The sequence below is a fragment of the Vigna unguiculata genome, chromosome 7 (genome assembly GCF_037176805.1).
Source record: "Vigna unguiculata cultivar grain cowpea cultivar isolate G323 ecotype 2 chromosome 7, ASM3717680v1, whole genome shotgun sequence".
Classification (NCBI taxonomy): Eukaryota; Viridiplantae; Streptophyta; class Magnoliopsida; order Fabales; family Fabaceae; genus Vigna; species Vigna unguiculata.
Window position 1 is genome coordinate 31,201,681 of NC_140798.1, and position 18,502 is coordinate 31,220,182.

Below are 18,502 nucleotides of genomic sequence, written 5' to 3' on the forward strand. Positions count from 1 at the left end.
GGACGAGCCTTTTAAACAAGGCTATCGGGGCTCTGGTCACATAGTGAGTAAACGATTAGTTGTGAAAAATTCATTTTCCTAAAATTTAGAGAGCTCATGGTTGTTTGGTTTTTAAGCGAGTATGGTCTCGTTTGGTGGATTCTTGGGTTGAGAACTTTTTGTACTTGCTCACTGAGCAAAATTTTAGATATTAAATTCAAAGAGCTCAAAGAAGATTGATTGTTGAGGAGTCAAGAAATCGTTGGACGTGTATATTTTCAAAGGTATTTTAATGAACAAGTAAAGATGTTCATTAAGTTAAAGTAATCGAGCACATATTTGATTTTAATAATTGTTAGTTGTGTTTGTATTAAAGAAAAAATAACTTTAATATGTGATAACATGAAAAAAACCATTAAGGATTTTATATTTATAAAGGAAAAAAGAAAAAGAAAAAATAAAATACTCCTTTCAAAGTTAATTGTATATTCACGTTAATTTTGTTTTAATGAAAAATTAATAAAATATATCTAAATATGAGTATTTAAAATTTAATTAAGGTTATACTTTTTTCAATAGTCAGTGATGTTTAAAATATTATGTAATATTTGTTATGAATAACTCTTTTATAAAGTTTTCGTTCTTAATTTTTGTCATTGTGAGAAACTAACAACATTTATTGTTTTCTTATATTTGCTCGCTTTTAAATATTAGAATTGTCAAATGGATTAAAATCTGGAAGTTAAATCAATCCACCATATGTTTGAGTCAGATTAGCTTAAATTTTTGTTTTTTACAAATGTCAATATAGTTCAAAATAGATCCGATCTACTAAGGTAGTAAGGTATAATATAGGGATGAATGATTTATTTATTATTTAAAATGAGAAAAAATAAATTTTTAAAATAGGTTTGCAATTTTTAGATTTTAGTTACATATTTTAAAAAAATGAAGATTTAAAAAAAATTGTAATTTTCTGTAAGTAAGTAAACCAACATATTTAACCCACAAACCCGTCGTCAGTTGGACCAGACACAAATTTTTTGAGCTCACTAATAAGTAAGTCGAGCTAGGTTAACTCACTAAGTGACCAATCATGGTGGGCCAGACCAAGTCGAGTCGGGTGGTTTGTTTTGACAATTCTACTAAATGTAAATAGTTTTATCTCCTATTTTACAAGTCCTTTGTTTTTAATATTTTAATTTTTTAAAAATAATACATTTTTAATTATTATATAGGAACTGAAATTACATCTTTCATAAGTTTCAATTGAATAGAACTTTAGTAAGATGAAGTTCTCTTTTCTTAGTGGTATTAAGTTTTAAAACATTTTATTAAAGATTTAATTCCGATAAAAGGAATAATAACACTTTAAAATATAATAATTTGAGTAATTTCAATCACGTTTCCATTATTTTATTAAGTATTAAAAATTTGTATATTTTTTAATTGGTATTTATATTTTTATTTCTTTCCATTAATTATGTGATGTGATTGTTATTCTCATTCATCATCTAACTTATTTTTATATGTGAAAGATATGTGAGAAAAGAATTGTCAGACAACGAGATCGTCGTACTTAAAGATCTAGAGATTTTTTTCATTAGTATTAGACTATTTTGATTCTTCAATATTTTTTCAATAAAAAAATAAAAATAAAATATTGTTTTACATTAATCACAAAATCTGACATCCTTAGCATGACAATAAACTATAAAAATAACACTATTTCATTACAAAAAACAAACATAATTATAAGAACTTAGTTACAAAAATGTTAGACATAAAAAAGTCAACTTTTTTAAAAAAAGGTTGTTTTGAACTCCTATTTACAAAATAGAGTTAGTTGATTTTTTTCTTACATAAGGGTAAAATCGTTAAAACTCATGAAAATATTCAAAGTGAAATCGTCATGAGTGTGGTCGGTATTTTTGTTGTTGATTTTTTTTTTTATAAAAAAAGTTATTATGATACATAACAGTTTATGTGTAATCTTAATTAAACTGAAATCATATATGTCGACACTAGTGCAAAATGGGGATTTTAACTCGCCTTATAGGCCTCGGTTCCTGCGGGACCGAAGCCTATAAGGAGGCGGTGGCATTTTTGAAATTATTCTCAGCATTTTGCCTCGGGTCCCATAATAACCGAAGCATATAACCAGTTTTATGCTTCGGTTCTCCAACAACCGAAGCCTATAACCCATCTGTGGCCCCCACATTTTCAAAACTGCCACTGACAGCACACTTTTTGGCCTCGGGTGTCAAAGGACCGAGGCCTATAATGGATGATTTGGCCTCGGGTGTCAAAGGACCGAGGCCTATAATGCAATGGATGACAACCACTGTGCGTGCTCGTATTACAACAAATTGGGAAACGGTAATATATATTTGAATTAAAATGAATACTTTGCAATATTTCCTTTTTATATACTAACTTAACTTAATCTATTATTTTGTAGACATTCAAGAGTCCTGCAGCAATTCCCGCAAAGTCCATCAAGTTTGGTAGGATAGCATGTGCCAAATATATAATTGAAATGTACAATACTATTGATTAGAACATGTATCTTGATTGTAAATGATTTGTAATTGTCTTTTAAATGAATTTGAATTGTGGATGTGTTTTAAACTATTTTGTTCTGGTCTATTCTGGTCTGTGCTGGGTGCTGAACAAAATTTGCAGGTTTAAATGTGGGAATAACAACAAAACAGAAACTGCATTTAAAAAAAAAACAGAGTATTAGGCCTCGGTTCATACCAGAACCGAAGCAAAAAGGGGGCTTTTGGCCTCGGGTGAAGCCAAAACCGAGGCCAAAAGACTATCGAATTAAAAAAAAAAAAAAAAAAAATAGACCCTATGGCCTCGGGTGCAACAAAAACCGAGGCCAAAAATAGACCCTATGGCCTCGGTTGCAGCAAAAACCGAGGCCAAAAGGGTTCTCGAATTTAAAAAAAAAAAAGAAAAAAGGCCCATATGGCCTCGGGTGCACTCAAAACCGAGGCAAAAGCCAGGGTCTATGGCCTCGGGTGCAGTGAAAACCGAGGCAGAAGCTCCCTCTATGGCTTCGGTTCGTAACCGAGGCCAAAAGCTATGACCTTTTGGCCTCGCCCCAATATGCTTCGGTTCCCGAACCGGTGCAGAATATTGAAAACAACCGCTGGCAAAGGCCCTTCCTGCACTGGTGCGATGACTTTAGTTTTCTGTATTTTTTTTATTAATTGAATTTTATAAGTGTAGAGATTAAATAATTTTTTTATTTTTTTATTTTAGTTGATTTTGTTGTTAATACTAAAAACAATAATATTGGAATAAAAATATTTCTAATGTAATGATCTTCATACTTCTAGTTTAATGAAAAATATTATTAATTCTAACAAATTTTATCTAGAATTTACTAATTTTTACCAATTATTTATGTTAATTAATTGTATAAATCATCTAAGATAAAAACAAGAAAATATTTAATATCCACACTTAAGAAAACCAATTAATTAAAAAGAATTATACAAACATACATGACAATTCATTTCTTTAATAACAAAGAAATTGTTACCTATCATAACGACTTCTTTAAAAAGAAATTGATTATGGCCACAACCACTTCACTTTGAACGTGGTCATGAATTATGATGACTCCACATTAATATGTAAAAAAAAATTAAAATCAACTAATCTTATTTTGTAAATAAAATTTCAAAACATAACCTTTTGTGAAAAAGCCTAAAAAATTTCAAGAAAACTAACATTAATTCGGATATTGTTTCACTTATATCATGATGGATTATATTCTTAATATATAATAAGTAATCATAAAATTTAATTTTTACATAAAGAATTATAAAAGTTTTGAATACCGATAATCTTTTAATAAAAAATTAACTAAAAATAATAAAATATTTAAGCAACTTAAACCTCTAAAATATTATAAATTTATATTATAACTTATCTCCTTCCTCCTTCTTTCCCAAGCACTGCCATGGAAGTGAAAAGGCACCATTATTATTAAGTTCGAAATACAGTAGAGGAGAAAAGCAAAAACCACATTAACTAATAACCACAAATCTACAAATGAGGTTAGAGAGATAAGACACCCCTTTATAGGTTTCAGACATGATCAAGAAAACACAAGTTCTCAAAGTGAAAGACTCAGATCAATACCCTTTTCTGCACCCTCTTTCTTTTCACAGTTTTCCCTCTGAGAAGCACTAGGCTCTGAACCTGATTTTCGTTGCTCAGCTTCCTCATAAGCGAAATCCTCAACCTGAAACGTTGGTTTCCAAACCCCAATCCTACTATTTTCTTCCTTACTCATAATCTCACCCCTCTTGCTCCTTCTGTCACCCGACTTCAAACCCATCCATCGATCACGTGCCTCGCGGATGTTTCTCACCAAAGCGAAGAACGTCTCCATTTGGGCTTCGTCGTCGTCTTCGCTGCAAATTAGCTTCCTCTTCTTGCTGCTGCTACCACTCATCTCCATGGCCAGACTAAAAAAATTGAAGAGAAGAAGAAAAAAACGAAGGTTCTGAGAAAAAGAGAGGGCGCATGCAGTTCTGTGAAGCAAGGAGACAGAACGCAGTTTCTTGGTTACTTCTTCTTCCTTACCAGTTATGAATATAAGGACAGCATCATTGTGGCTCTCCATCATGACCAACTTTGCCATATTATTTAAGGAATCTAAATGACCAATATGCCACAAAAATTATAGGTTTGTACTATTTTGTGCACAGCCGTCAAAGTGACGCTGTGGCCCACCTCAAATTTGAATGAGGTAATAATGCCAATTTTTTTTACATTTTACAGAGTTTTATTTTGCGACCTGGTTTATTCAGAGTGAATCTTGGGTGAACCGAGTTACCTACGAAACTCAGATATATATAAGTTATCTTTTACTGTGAGTCACTCAACTCAACCACACACTCAATCACTATCTCTCGAATTGTGAAGAAAAGTGTTCTGTATGCCCCATCGGGCCATCGGCCACGCCCAATCCTTAGGTTCATTGAACAAGACTGGGAGGGCTCGTACGAAAAAACATACTCACCGGTCGAACGGCCTCGCGGATGAACAATATAGGACTATCGGTCAATCGGACGAACAAATAAACCACGTATATCTTAAGGAACCATCGGTCGACCGGCCTCGCAAACGAACCACGTTAGGGGCCATCGGTCTATCGGTATCACAAACGAGTCTCAACTTAAAAGAACAATCGGCCGGTCAGCCTACATATTAATTACGCTTTACTCCACAATGGACCATCGGTCCTTCGGTCCCACACGAACAGCGCATTAACTTGATAAAGGACAATCATTTGACCAGCCACCGGGTCAATCGGTCGGTCAATCTCCTAAGGTTCGCTTAGCGCTTTATATATGACCATCGGTCCATCAGTTATAAACGAATGATTCACTTGTTAAAATCAAGATATAACCAGCCTAGTCAAGCGGCCATCGGTCGCACGACCAAACAACACCAACCAATCGGATTAATTAACATTAAACAAGTCAGTAATCTTGATTAGAGGATCATTGAGCCGTGATTAAGGAATCCTAATCACAGGCCCACACCGAAAACTATAAATAGGGCCCAAAGGTAGGTTGGTGAGGATCTTTAATTCGCATTTATTACGGCAGTTACACTGATACATCGATCGGTCCTTTAACTGATTTAAGCATCAGAGCCTTTTAGACAGGTACCCCGATCATCTGTTAAAGTCTGTTAAACCGATCGAGAGAGGAAGTGAATTTCTTGGAGAAGAAGTTATTGCAGTTGCAAGAAGAGGAGTAAGATTGAAGAGACTTTTAATAGACTCTTGTCCCTAAACCCGAAACAAAAAGAAACCCTGATGAATTTCCTGCATGTCGCTGCTTGCACGTTGGTGTGAAGAGCCCTAATACTGGGCGATGATGAACATTCTCTGTCGCAATTACGCAACAACGACGATATTTCTTTTATTCTCATTTTTTATTATCTTAACGCAGTTTAGTGAGTCATTAATTTTTAAAAAAGTATAATAATAATAATAATAATACATTAATCAATATATATATTAAACCACGTCAGAATTAAAAATTACTACTTATATTATCATTGTCCTTCTTTTATTGTTTTTACCGACACTCACTGTAGTGAAATTGATGATTGTGAGATTGTACATGTTCACTAATTATTGATGGTTGTATATGTTTACTTTCTTTTTACGTAATTTTATATGTTATAATTGAATGAATAATTCAGATTATACATTTGAAAAATCTCCACTTATTTTCCCTTTTTTAGTAGAAAAATCAAATGTATGCCCCCTGAAACTTTTTGTCCTCTTTCATTTTATTTCTGTTGTTTTGAGTAAACTTTCTTGAGGATGTGCATTTACACATTTCTCCACTCTCTTGAGTAAAGGAATAAATTAAGTTTACTCATGAGTATAGACTTCTTTAAGCCGTGCTTCAAGTCTATATTTATTTAATGAAAGAAAGTGGAATGGATAATTATAAATTAAGGTTAAAGAATTTCCAAACAACTTATTTTATAAACACTTTTATGGATGAGTATATAAATAGTCTCTTTCAATAATTTCATATTGTTGTTATCTTAAACACTTTATGTATTTTAGGGTTATGATTCCCAAAACATCATATTACTTAAGCAGCAGGTATTGTTAATCGGCAAGGCATAAAATTATAGTGGGTATAAGTTTGAAATAAGAAAAAAAAAAGTTGAATCAAAGTTTTAATATCTAGGCTTAAATACTTTTCTGTCCTCATTTTCGTAGTGTGTGTTGTGGATGGTCCTCATTTTGACAGAATGTTTAAAATGGTCCTCATTTTCGCAATTTGTGTTTTATTTAGTCCTTTTCTGTGACGTCGTTTAAATCATTAACGAAACATTGTACAGGTGACACAGTTTACACGTAACACACCTTAATACAAACCGTGTCACCTGTACAATGTTCCGTTAATGATTTAAATGGCGTCACAGAAAAGGACCAAATAAAATACGAATTGCGAAAATGTGGATCATTTAAAACATTCGGTAAAAATGAGGACTATTTTAAACATTATGTCAAAATGAGCACCATCCGCAACACACACTACAAAAATGAGGACAAAAAAAGTATTTAAGCCTAATATCTACATTAAAAAGATGTTTAATCTCTATTTTTTTGGAGAATTTATTGTTTCGGTTAAAAATGATTAGTTAACTTATATAGTTTTGTTTCGCCCTCTTGAATAAACAGTAATATTAATTAATTTCGAATAATTAATCAAATAATTGAAAACTCAACGAATTTTGATAAGACCATTTGATGGACAAACTTATTCTCAGATTCGTGATTAACAGGAGAATTAATACCATTTATCATCTTCCTCCCTTGAAAACATAGATGTCGAATCAATTATTACGAAATGTTACTTCAACAAAGATGTTGAAAAGGGAAAAAAATATTAACATTACCGCATAGTGTAATAACACGCATAGTGTAATAGTACAGTACAAGACAAACAGTAACTAATGACTTGGTGATAAAAAGTATGTTTAGATACTAAATTTATAATTTAAGACCAATTTATTTACATAATTTTTTGATTGTCAAAACTTTGAATTAATGTTAGTGACTAATTTAAAAATCAATTTATAACAAATTATTTTTAGTTATCAATTTAAAGACTAATTATAATATTTTAAAATTGTTTTAATTATCAATATTTTTAATTTATAAATTAACATCTAAAATAGTCATTATAATAATAAATTATTTTTTTTCAACAAAATTAGTTATTATTCGAAGATTTATTTGTGGTGGTAAGTTGACGCACTAACACTCATTTGACATGTTTTTTATAATGAAAAAGTAAAAAATATTGTGTCAAATAAGTAAAAGTGTCAAAATAATTTTTTCCTATTACATATTATGAGCATTTTTCACACTTCTTGTAGAAATGCTTTCCTTATAATAACTCATTTTTTTCTAAATGAATCAATTCTATTTATATATTTTATCAATAGAACAAATTATAAAAAAAAGATAATTATGATGTTCTCTATAACTATTGTTGGTCAATGATAATTTTAATTTTTCTTTTCATATGATCACATCTGGTTTTAAAGTGCTATCATATCCATTTTATGTCGACGATTACTAATGAATTATCATTATTTTTAATTCTTTAAGTGAGAATGGATGTCCATATGGAATAAATCAAATGGGGAATATGCCATCAAGTAATTTTATTCAACAATCAATGGTCACTTTTACAATTTTTGTTTACCTCTATACATTTATACATAAATACAATGCATTCTCATACGAGCGATAGAGTGATCTAGTGGCTAAAAGGAAGAGGAAGATCATGTGTTTGATCTCTTCTACAATTCATTGTTAGTATCACGTACAAGTAATTATTATCAGGCGAATCTTCTTAAGGGCAGGGAGGAGTCATCGCCCCCCAAAATTTTAATTTTTTTTAATTTTATATATATATATATATATATATTATAAATATATTTGAAATTTTTTAAATTGTAGGTAGTATATTTTAGGAATTGATGAAAATTAAATTGTGTATCTTTTTATTTCTTTTATAAAACATAACATTTAATAATAGATAATAAAACATAAAATTAAATATAATGAAGAATAAAAATATTTAGGTTTAATTTATCCTTTGGTCCCTATTTTGTCCAAAAGCTAACACTAGGATGATGTTAATTACACCAACAAATCAAATTATCCATACTAAGAGTTTCAATTTTGATGAAAAAGTTATGGATTCGTTCCAAGAGATTTAAGGAAATGTATCGTAAAAGACCAAATTGCATCCGTTTCTTAAAAATTGAGACCAAATTGAGCAAATAACTGAAGGATCAACTTAACATTTTTAAACAAAAACATGAATCAAAAGAGTAATTAAACCAAATATTTATTAAGATAATTTTTATTTTTCTTCTCATTGTCTTTTTAGTTTTTCACAAATTATAATCATTTCTCACTCTTAGGGATGTCAACGGGGCGGGTAGGGTACGAGTAGTAGCTCCCCCGTACCCTACCCGTTCGATAAATATTCGCCCCGTACCCGTACCCATATCTGTCGGATATCCGTTATGCGGGTACCCGTCTATTTTTTTCATATCCGCGGTATCCACGGGTACCCGCGGATATTTACAAAATTATTTTAAAAATAAATATTTAACAATAAATAAAAAATAAAATACATCATTGTCATAAATTTTAAACAAAGTTCAAACAAACTCAAGTTCATACAAGTCCAAATAATTATAAAAATAAATATAAAATAACGTTAACACAATGGAAATTCTTTAATTAGTGTTTTGATCAACAAGCACACTTTCTCCGATTGATTTCTGAAAAAAAAAATCAAATAATAAACTCCAACAGTCACGTGCCAAGTATTCTTATTTTGATTCCATCATTTGACAACAAGCATACCATAAATGTCACTGTCTTTGATGTATATGCCCAATTTCAAAGAAGGGAAAGAGAAGAATATGAAGGGATGTACTTGGAAGAAGATTACGTATTAATACTTGAAGCTAGAAAAATGAAGACAAAAGAAGATAAGATGTGCAGCTTAGAAAATTTTAGATCAAAATGTTTTTTACTAATATATATATATATATATATATATATATATATATATATATATATATATATATATATATATATGTGTGTGTGTCTGTGTGTGTGTGTAAGTTTAGCGGGTACAGATATCCACGGAATATTATGATACCCGTACCCGCCCCATTAACATGCGGGTATCAAAAATACTCGTCGGTATCCATATCTTTTCTTGTTTTTGAAGACACAAATTCATTATTTTGCTCATTTCTCAGTTATCATATTCCTTTCTTGTCTCTTGTCATAATGAAAGCATTACTTTTTTATCTCATGAGTTTTTTGTATATTCATTTTTTATGAATATGTAAGAAAAATAAATAATGTATTATGTATTTTTTCATAATCGATTTTTAATTGTGACTTACTATACTTTTTTTTATAATTACATGTCTCAATTTTTTATTGGATTATGATACATTATTTTTTAATATTATTTACAAAGAAGGTATATTAATAAAGTATAAAAGAATAAATTCATTTTTTAAAAGTGATAAAAAAGAAAATATTGATGAAAATAAGATAGACCATACTTCTTCACATATTTTGAAACATTATACTAAAGGTCAAATTGTTAAGTTAGAGAAGTCATTTTTTGAAGCATTACACTAATGATCGAATCTAATAATTTCAAAATTATATTACTTTGGCCCCTCTAATATTTTTGGTCAAGATCCACTACTGATTATCAGTGTCACGGTTATTCAATTAAGTCTCCATTTTTGTTAATTTTGTTCAATTTAGTCCTTAATTTTATTCAATTCTAATTTTTGTTTATTTTAAATTTTAGAAGAAAATTCTTCATGATTTTTAAAATTAGAAAGAAATTGTTTTACTATTTTTACAATTAGAAGAAATTCTTCATTATTTTTAAAATTAGAAGGAATTTTTTTTATTATTATTAAAAATAGAAAGAAATTATTCATTATGTTTTAAATTAAAAGGAAAATTCTTCATTTGTAAAATAGAAGGAATATTCTTCACTATTTTAAAATTAGAAGAAAAATTCTAATTTATTTTTAAAATTAGAAAAAATATTCTTCATTATTTTTAAATCACCTTTAATCCCTATTTTTTACATGTAATAAAAATAAAATAAAAATCTAATAATTATATTCCAATAATATTGTAAGAGTTGTTTTAAAAAAATAAAGAAATATTTAATAACAATGAGAATTTTAATAAAAAATTTAGTATAAAATTTATAAAAATAGTAAAAATCAAATATAAATCTAATAATTATTCCAATAATATAGTTAAAGTTTGTTTAAAAACTTAAACAAATATTTAATTACAATGTGAATTTTAATAAAAAATTTAGTATAACATTATCACTACAGGATTTATTAGATTTAGTAACATTTTTATGTTACATTTATCTTAAATGTTACCTTATAAATGGTTATAGTAATACTTTTTAAAAAATGTTACTATAACTAATTAAAAATGTTGCATGGTTATTATGATATTGTAACATTTTTAAATAAATGTTACTATAAATAAATAAATAATTTTCACTTTTTTACCTTAACCGTAAAATTTAAAAATATAACAATAATTTTATTATAATATTGAAATAGTTAATATTAATTTAAAATTTAATATATTAAAGTAATATTTTAATTTATTTTAAAATAAAATTAAAGTAATATTATAATTTATTTAATTATAAATTTAAATTAACAACCAACCTTATACATTTTTCGGTTATTTAAATTATAGATGGTTACAATTTGAAATCAATATTTTAAATAAATTTATAATTGATTAAAAACAAACATTAAAATTTAGTTTAGATTTAGAGTATACGTTCATCCCAACCAAACCTCCGTGCTTCTGTTTCCCAATTTCTCCAACATCCTCTTTACCTCAAACTCCTAAACCTAACTTCCGTGCTTCTGATTCCCAACTTCTCCAACATCCTTTTACCTTAAACTCCTAAACCTAACTTCCGTGCTTCTGATTCCCAACTTCTCCAACATCCTTTTACCTTAAACTCCTGAACCTGTCAACATTTCCCTTCTTCCTCCAAATTCTACAGGTTTGATTTTGTTTCCGCTGACTCATCTTGTAGTCATTGCGCTTTCCTTCTTCCTCCAAATTCTGCGTTTTCCTTCTTCCTCCAAATTCTACGAGGTGTGATTCTGTCTCCGTTGACTCATCTTTCAGACATTGCGTTTTTCTTCTTCCTCCAAATTCTACGAGGTGTGATTTTGTCTTCGTCGACTCATCTTGCAGCCACTGCATCTTCAGGTTCGTGTTTAAATTTTGAGTTTATTTTGACAATTTTGTTTAGTGGAATTGGGGCTTCGTTTTTTGAATTGTTTGAGTGGAATTATGGTTATGTTTGAGTGGAATGTTTTTTATGGCTTCTCTTTGTGTGCCTACTTCTTAAGTTTTCATATTGTCATGGTTATTCCTCTGCCATGTTGTACTGTAAAATTTGTTGTTGGAATGTGAGAAAATAAAAATTTTCATCTATGTTGTATTATGTCACTAGTTATGCATTTCAGGGATTTCAAGGCATATAATTCTCCTCAGCTTTGTTCCTGGAGTCTTGTTCTTGGTGCGTGACTTTCTTTTTTTCCCCTCATTTACTCTATAAAAGCAACAACTATTTGTGTATATTTTATTCAACTGCTGCAAAGACTGCATTCTGATGGTCTATAAATTGTCCTTTTTATTATTTTGGTGTAATGTGGAATTGTTCTATGGTCTTATGATTGGCCAAATTATTTTCCTGTCCAATAGGAGCAACTGATTAATGCCTCTTTTTAATATTTAACTACACAACTATATATAATCTTGATTTTTAATAGATAGAGCAATTGGTGACTTTAAGAATGAACTGTAATGAATTTTTATTTTTTGCCTTCTGATCACGGTTGCCCTAATGGGAAAGCAACCTTTCTTTTCCCTTTAAATTAAAAAAATAGGAGGGTTACTACAAAAAAGAGGAAGCAAGGGAGAAAATTAAAAAAAAAAAAAGAGATATGATGAGGAGATATTTTAGAATTAAAAGGAGTGGAAAAAGGAAGAAGAGAAAGGAAGGAAAGTAAGTAATTATGATTAGGTTGTACATGATGATGCTTTTTTCTATCCATTTCTTTACCTCAAATTCCTCCACTTTTAGCAACCTTAGATTTGCCAATTGTTCCTCTTACACCACTCCAAGAAGCACTAGATGTGACCATATGACTATATTCAATGACACTCCATCTAACACCGTATGCATTTTCATAACTCGGAACCTCACCATCGTCGGGGTGTAGAATCAGCTTGATTTCCTCAAACGATGTGGCACTTGCATGCACTGATACCCTTTAGTGTCATTCCCTTTCGATCCAACTCCTTTTAGAAAACTTGTAGTATCTATTTTTCGGAGAGTCTCTCCTTAAAGCTCCCTCTGATCAATCGTTATTTTGGGAACTCTAGCATAATCTTCCAGTTCATTAGTCCAAGACATTACATCTCAATTCCCTTATCTCCGTAAACACTAGACACAAAGCACAGAGGCGCAACAAGACAAACTAGATCATACCAAGCAACAATCTATCACTTACAGACAACGAACCCCTTTTTGTCTGTCGCCCCTATTTCCTCGAACCATCAGAATTAAGAAAGGAAAACAACCTTTAATCTAGTCATGAGTGTGCACCCTCATTACTCTATCAAGGCGTTTTTTGTTCCTAAACTTTTGGTTTCACTGGCAAACTCGACTAGACATGACTACTTACGCCCGCAAGGAACGACAAACCCACAACCTCAGGTCATCCTAAGGACGAACTGCTCTGATACCATAAATGTAACGTCCCATTTAATTATTAAGCGAAATTAAAGGAAAACGTCACACAATATAAGTACAGTAGCGTAGTCCTGGGGTCTTTAACGCTACTCTGACAAAACTCGGACACACCACGATGCCAAAGGGAAGCTGAATACGAATACAACATAGAGCGTAGCGTAGAAATACAGAAAGAGATACATGGGCCGTAGCCCTAAATAAAACACAAGGGAAACTCCAGCCCAGATGGCTAAGCAGCGGAATCACCATTCGCTTGTTGACCATGAGAACCTCGCCCATCTGCTCCCATCAACCAAGTTGATGATCATCGCAAGAAAGAACAGCCACATACAACACAACCATGCAACAAAACGGGTAAGCTAGAGCCAATCAACATATTCAACATACAATCAAATATATATATTTTCATCATCTCATCCACATAGCAACCAAACATGTTAGGACTCTTCATTCAATACACTACGACTCGACTCGACTCATCCGGATACGTATAACTCGGTCGGATTCAGCGGATGCTTGCACTTGTGGTGGATACCCCTGCTCGACCCTGAGCTGCTCGATCCTGAGCTGCTCGATCCTGAGCTACGTGTTACTAGTGTTACGATGAATCAAAATCTCTCCCACCACAAGGTTAGCCCTTAATGAGTTTCAGGCCTCCTGCTACTCCCACCACAAGAGTCAGTCCGCTCTAAGTGAGACTAACTGACTCCTCGGAGCGTTAGGATGCAACCTTACCTTGAATCCTTACCTAGTTATACAGATGGGGCACCACCATGAACACCCACTAGCAGGGGCCATGGAATTACGTCCCGACCACTGAAGCGTAGCCCCGAAGGTCTCACCTAGAGACCCCAAGGAATTACACGCTGACACAGACCAACATTCATAAAACAACATTCATAAAACCGTAGTAGGAGAATATCAAGGATCATTTTTGCAACTCCATACCCTTCCCTGAGATTTATTCCTCATTCACATCACATTTTGGATCCATACATTTGATCATCACTACCCCATGAATCTAGGGCCTCATCTCATATCATTAACGTGTTTCTTTAGTTCCAAACCTCTCATTCATTTCACATGCCAATAACATACCCAAACCATCGTACGCAATTCATGAATCATGCCAAACATATCTCATGCCCCATTATATATACATATATCACTCATCATTCATCATTCATGAATCATGTCACGCACATATAGCAACCCATTAGGCATATATTCATACATCAGTACATGCATCTCATCATAGCAGTCATACCCAAACAAGTCCAAGCACAAGACAACAAATATGCAACCCAATACCACGCTGTCTCGCCCAAACCCCTCGCTCAGGCTGAAGGGTCTCGCTCAGGCGAGACAGGCGAGACATGCGAGCTCAGGCGAGCCCCCCCTTCGCCTAGGCGAGGGCTCAAGGAAAACCAGGGCCTGGGCAACACGGGATCTCGCTTAAGCGAGATCCCTCTCGCTTGGGCGAGTTGCCTGCTCGCTCAAAAGTTGAGCGAGCCGCCTGGGTGACTTTTCGCGCAATCAACCTAGGCGAGCTCCCTGTTTCATCTCGCCTAGGCGAGATTGACTCGTTTGGGCGAGATTAACAGGTCTCGCCACTGTTCTTCACTGCACAGCCATGTTTTCCGGCCAAACAACACATGCAATGGACTTTCACATCTCAAAAATGACAGATCCAACCATACAATTAACGCACAATGCATAAACAGTTCAAAAAAGGACTCGAAGCTAGAACCCTAACTTCCCGTACCTGGAAAACCTAGCGAAGACCTCTACTACGTGACCACGAGCACGGCAGCTCCGAGGATGCGCTATAGGGCTGCGGTGAGAGTGGGACAGGACCAGATAGGTGGGTTAGCCAGGGCTCTTACAACAGATCACGAAAAAGTTACAAAAAGGGAACTAGCACGAACTCGAGAGTCACTTACATGGAGTAACGGAACTTCCCGGCAATGGAACCCTAGCAGAAGATGGGTGGCGGCTGCAGCTCAAGGCAAGGGCAACTTTTCTGAAAGTGTAGGGTACCCTAGGTTTAGGGCAGACCTAAGGCTTATATACTATGGGCCGGCCTTTAGGCCCAATACTGTAGGGCAGCCCACTAACTTTTGGGGCAGGAAAAATGGGGCCTTACACCTAATCTATGAAAGCACCAATCCAGAAAAACTAAAATGATATTTCCTTTCAGAAAAGGAAATGAACAGATATTTTTAGGTAAAGTAATATGATAACTCCTTTAAAAAAATGCTCCTAAGAGAAGTACCTAAAGCCAATTATCAGGTAAAGTAAAAATAATCAATATATTTTGTATGAAAATGTTTTGGCACCTAAAAAGAGATATTACGTAAAGTTAATGGTAATCAAACCTTACCTACCTCAAAACCTTGCTGATATCTTCTTCTTCATCAGCCTGCAAAATTGCTTCAATTATGTTTCTACGCTTCACCTCTTAAAGAATAAAAAATGTCAAAGATGTTGAAACTAAAATTATAGTTACTATATACAACTGCAATAAAAATACATTTGTAATAGAAATATTGAAATTAACTAAAATGCTATAGTGAAAAGTAATGATCAAAATTTTCATCCACACAAACAATTCAGTTGGGTAATTTACATTGCTTTTCCCAACAACATAATATTATTTTACTACAATCATTATTACAGCAAAAATAATTTTTTGACTACTAAATTTTGACAACTTTCTCTTACAATCTTAGGTGACATTTTTTAAGTGGTTCACTAGTTTTTCATTTTCTCATTCTCAATATTTCAAAACCACTTAAAAGATGACATCTTATTTTATAAGAGTAAGTTGTTAAAATTTAGTAATTAAAATATCATTATTTTATTATAGTGAATTATTTTCTATTGTTTCTTTATAAGCATGTTCTATTTATCACAAACTTTCACCCTTCATCCATCAACTAAACATGCAAAAAGAATAGTTTTGCCTTCTCAAAAATCATATTCTTCTGTCAATGATCTGTGCAAGATAATAGTAAGGCAAAATGAGTAGATGAGAGAATCAAGATACAACAATTAGGAACAACACAAAGCATGTATAACAATAAAAATAACAAAAGAGTATCTTATAATAGAAGGAACCTCATTTGGGTAATAGTTATAACTGATGAAGCACTGGTGAAGAAAGACTTGTCATGAAATAGAGTTTCCACATTCTGATTACAAGACCATGTATTGAAATTACAAATAACACATTAGTTAAACAAAAACTAAACCCAAAAATCTGACCTTTTGATGATTCTATATCACACTATTCTTACCAACACTGCTAAAAAAACTTTTCAACCTGCAATCCAAACAGAGAAACACATCATGTACTGAGTTAATCATTTCCATATGCGAGAACCAAAGCGTCGGAACAATAGAAAGACCAAATTGATCACTTCCAACAATTACATTGCAATTATCTTTGAAATTGCATTACGCATGAACATAATGACTCGGTTAACATGCATAGGATTGAACATATTGTACCACCACATGTCAAAAGACGACAATTAAAAACACCGAAGGCTAATGGCAGGATGCATGTTTCACCCTCCCACCATAGGTGAGCAGAATAATTTATGAAGAAACTGAAGCAATAAAATGAAATTGGTGTCATATGAATATTACAATGCTTCGATGGAGTAACATATAGATATAATTTCTCAATATCTATAAACCCTGATTAAGAATAATAAAATATCCAAAAGTCCAAATGAGCCGCAATTTTGAAATTTTATCACCTTAAAAAGTGCATACTAATTTTGAACACAGACAAAGACACCATTATTTGTTCTTTTTTTATAAGTTCACCCTTACGGTGACCTGATAAAAATAAAACGAAAAAATAAAGGTGAAATTTCACCGTGCTAACAGTCTTCAAAGTTGAAAGCATGACAGTGTGTAAACCACCACAATGTGGTAAAGAAGAAAAATGGATCCTCTCTATGAATTTGAGCTTCTTCATGAGCTACACGACAACCGTCGCAACAATCACGGTCATCCGCCTCAATCGGTGCTTCTCCCATCACTCTCGTCCTGATCTCTCGCCTTTACTCTTTCCCGAGATATTTTTGCTCTTTTCAATTTCATCTTAATGGCTCACACCCTGCAATTTTCTAAATATTTGTGGAATAAAATAATAAAAAATACTTTTTTTTATTCAAAACAAAAAGACAGTAACCCAAACATAATTTCAAGAAAGTAAAAAAGTCACGGGTCTGGTTGAAATTCAAACAATTTTTCCTTCTTTAGTTAAGTTTTAATTTTTAATTTGTTTGGTTTAAATATCTCTTTGGTCCTTATTTCCGTAGTGTTTGTTGCGGATGGTCCTAATTTTGACAGAATGTTTAAAATGATCCTCATTTTTACTTTAAAATGGTCTTCATTTTTACAGAATGTTTAAAATGGTCCTCATTTTTGCAATTCATGTTTTATTTGGTCCTTTTCTGTAACGTCGTTTAAATCATTAACGGAACATTGTACAGGTGGCACGGTTTGTATTAGGGTGTGTTACGTGTACTGTACATATGTGGCCAATTAACGTTAATTTTTCAATTTAGGGTAAATTTTGCAATTAGGGACCCTAAATTGAAAAATTTACCCTAAATTGAAAAATTAACGTTAATTGGCCACATATGTACAGTACACGTAACACATCCTAATACATACAGTGCCACCTGTACAATGTTCCGTTAATGATTTAAACGACGTTACAGAAAAGGACCAAATAAAACATGAATTGCGAAAATGAGGACCATTTTAAACATTCGGTCAAAATGAGGACCATTTTAAACATTCTGTCAAGATGAGGACCATCCGCAACAAACACTACGAAAATGAGGACCAAAAAGGTATTTAAGCCAATTTGTTTTAATATTTAATTTTTTAAGTAATTTTGTGGTCGTGTGTAAAACATTGCTTTTTTGCCTTGCCTTGATTTATAATATTTATAGATTTGACAAAATCTTAATAAAGCTTTTGGGACATATTAAAACACAATTAAATCCTATCTTTTGTTTTTTTACAAGAAAGCTTTGAATTTGTTAGGATAC

General features: G+C 32.2%; 1 protein-coding gene and 2 long non-coding RNA genes across 3 annotated transcripts; 1 reads left to right on the forward strand and 2 right to left on the reverse strand.

Moving 5' to 3' along the window:
• Nucleotides 1-3,961: 3,961 nt before the first annotated feature.
• On the reverse strand, nt 3,962-4,641 carry LOC114192228 (uncharacterized). The gene has a single exon (XM_028081872.2). It carries the CDS (start codon nt 4,628-4,630, stop codon nt 4,115-4,117), a length of 516 nt encoding a protein of 171 aa, XP_027937673.2. The 5' UTR covers nt 4,631-4,641; the 3' UTR covers nt 3,962-4,114.
• Nucleotides 4,642-11,427: 6,786 nt separating this feature from the next.
• LOC146884795 (uncharacterized) lies at nt 11,428-12,664 on the forward strand. The gene is made up of 3 exons (XR_014996668.1): nt 11,428-11,660; nt 11,789-11,872; nt 12,133-12,664. It is a non-coding gene; the product is annotated as an uncharacterized LOC146884795 (long non-coding RNA).
• A 2,482-nt stretch (nt 12,665-15,146) lies between these two features.
• LOC114189575 (uncharacterized) lies at nt 15,147-17,934 on the reverse strand. Its single transcript, XR_014996669.1, has 3 exons — nt 17,314-17,934; nt 16,545-16,749; nt 15,147-15,846 (listed from the first exon to the last, which is right to left on the reverse strand). It is a non-coding gene; the product is annotated as an uncharacterized LOC114189575 (long non-coding RNA).
• Between the last annotated feature and the right edge of the window lie 568 nt (nt 17,935-18,502).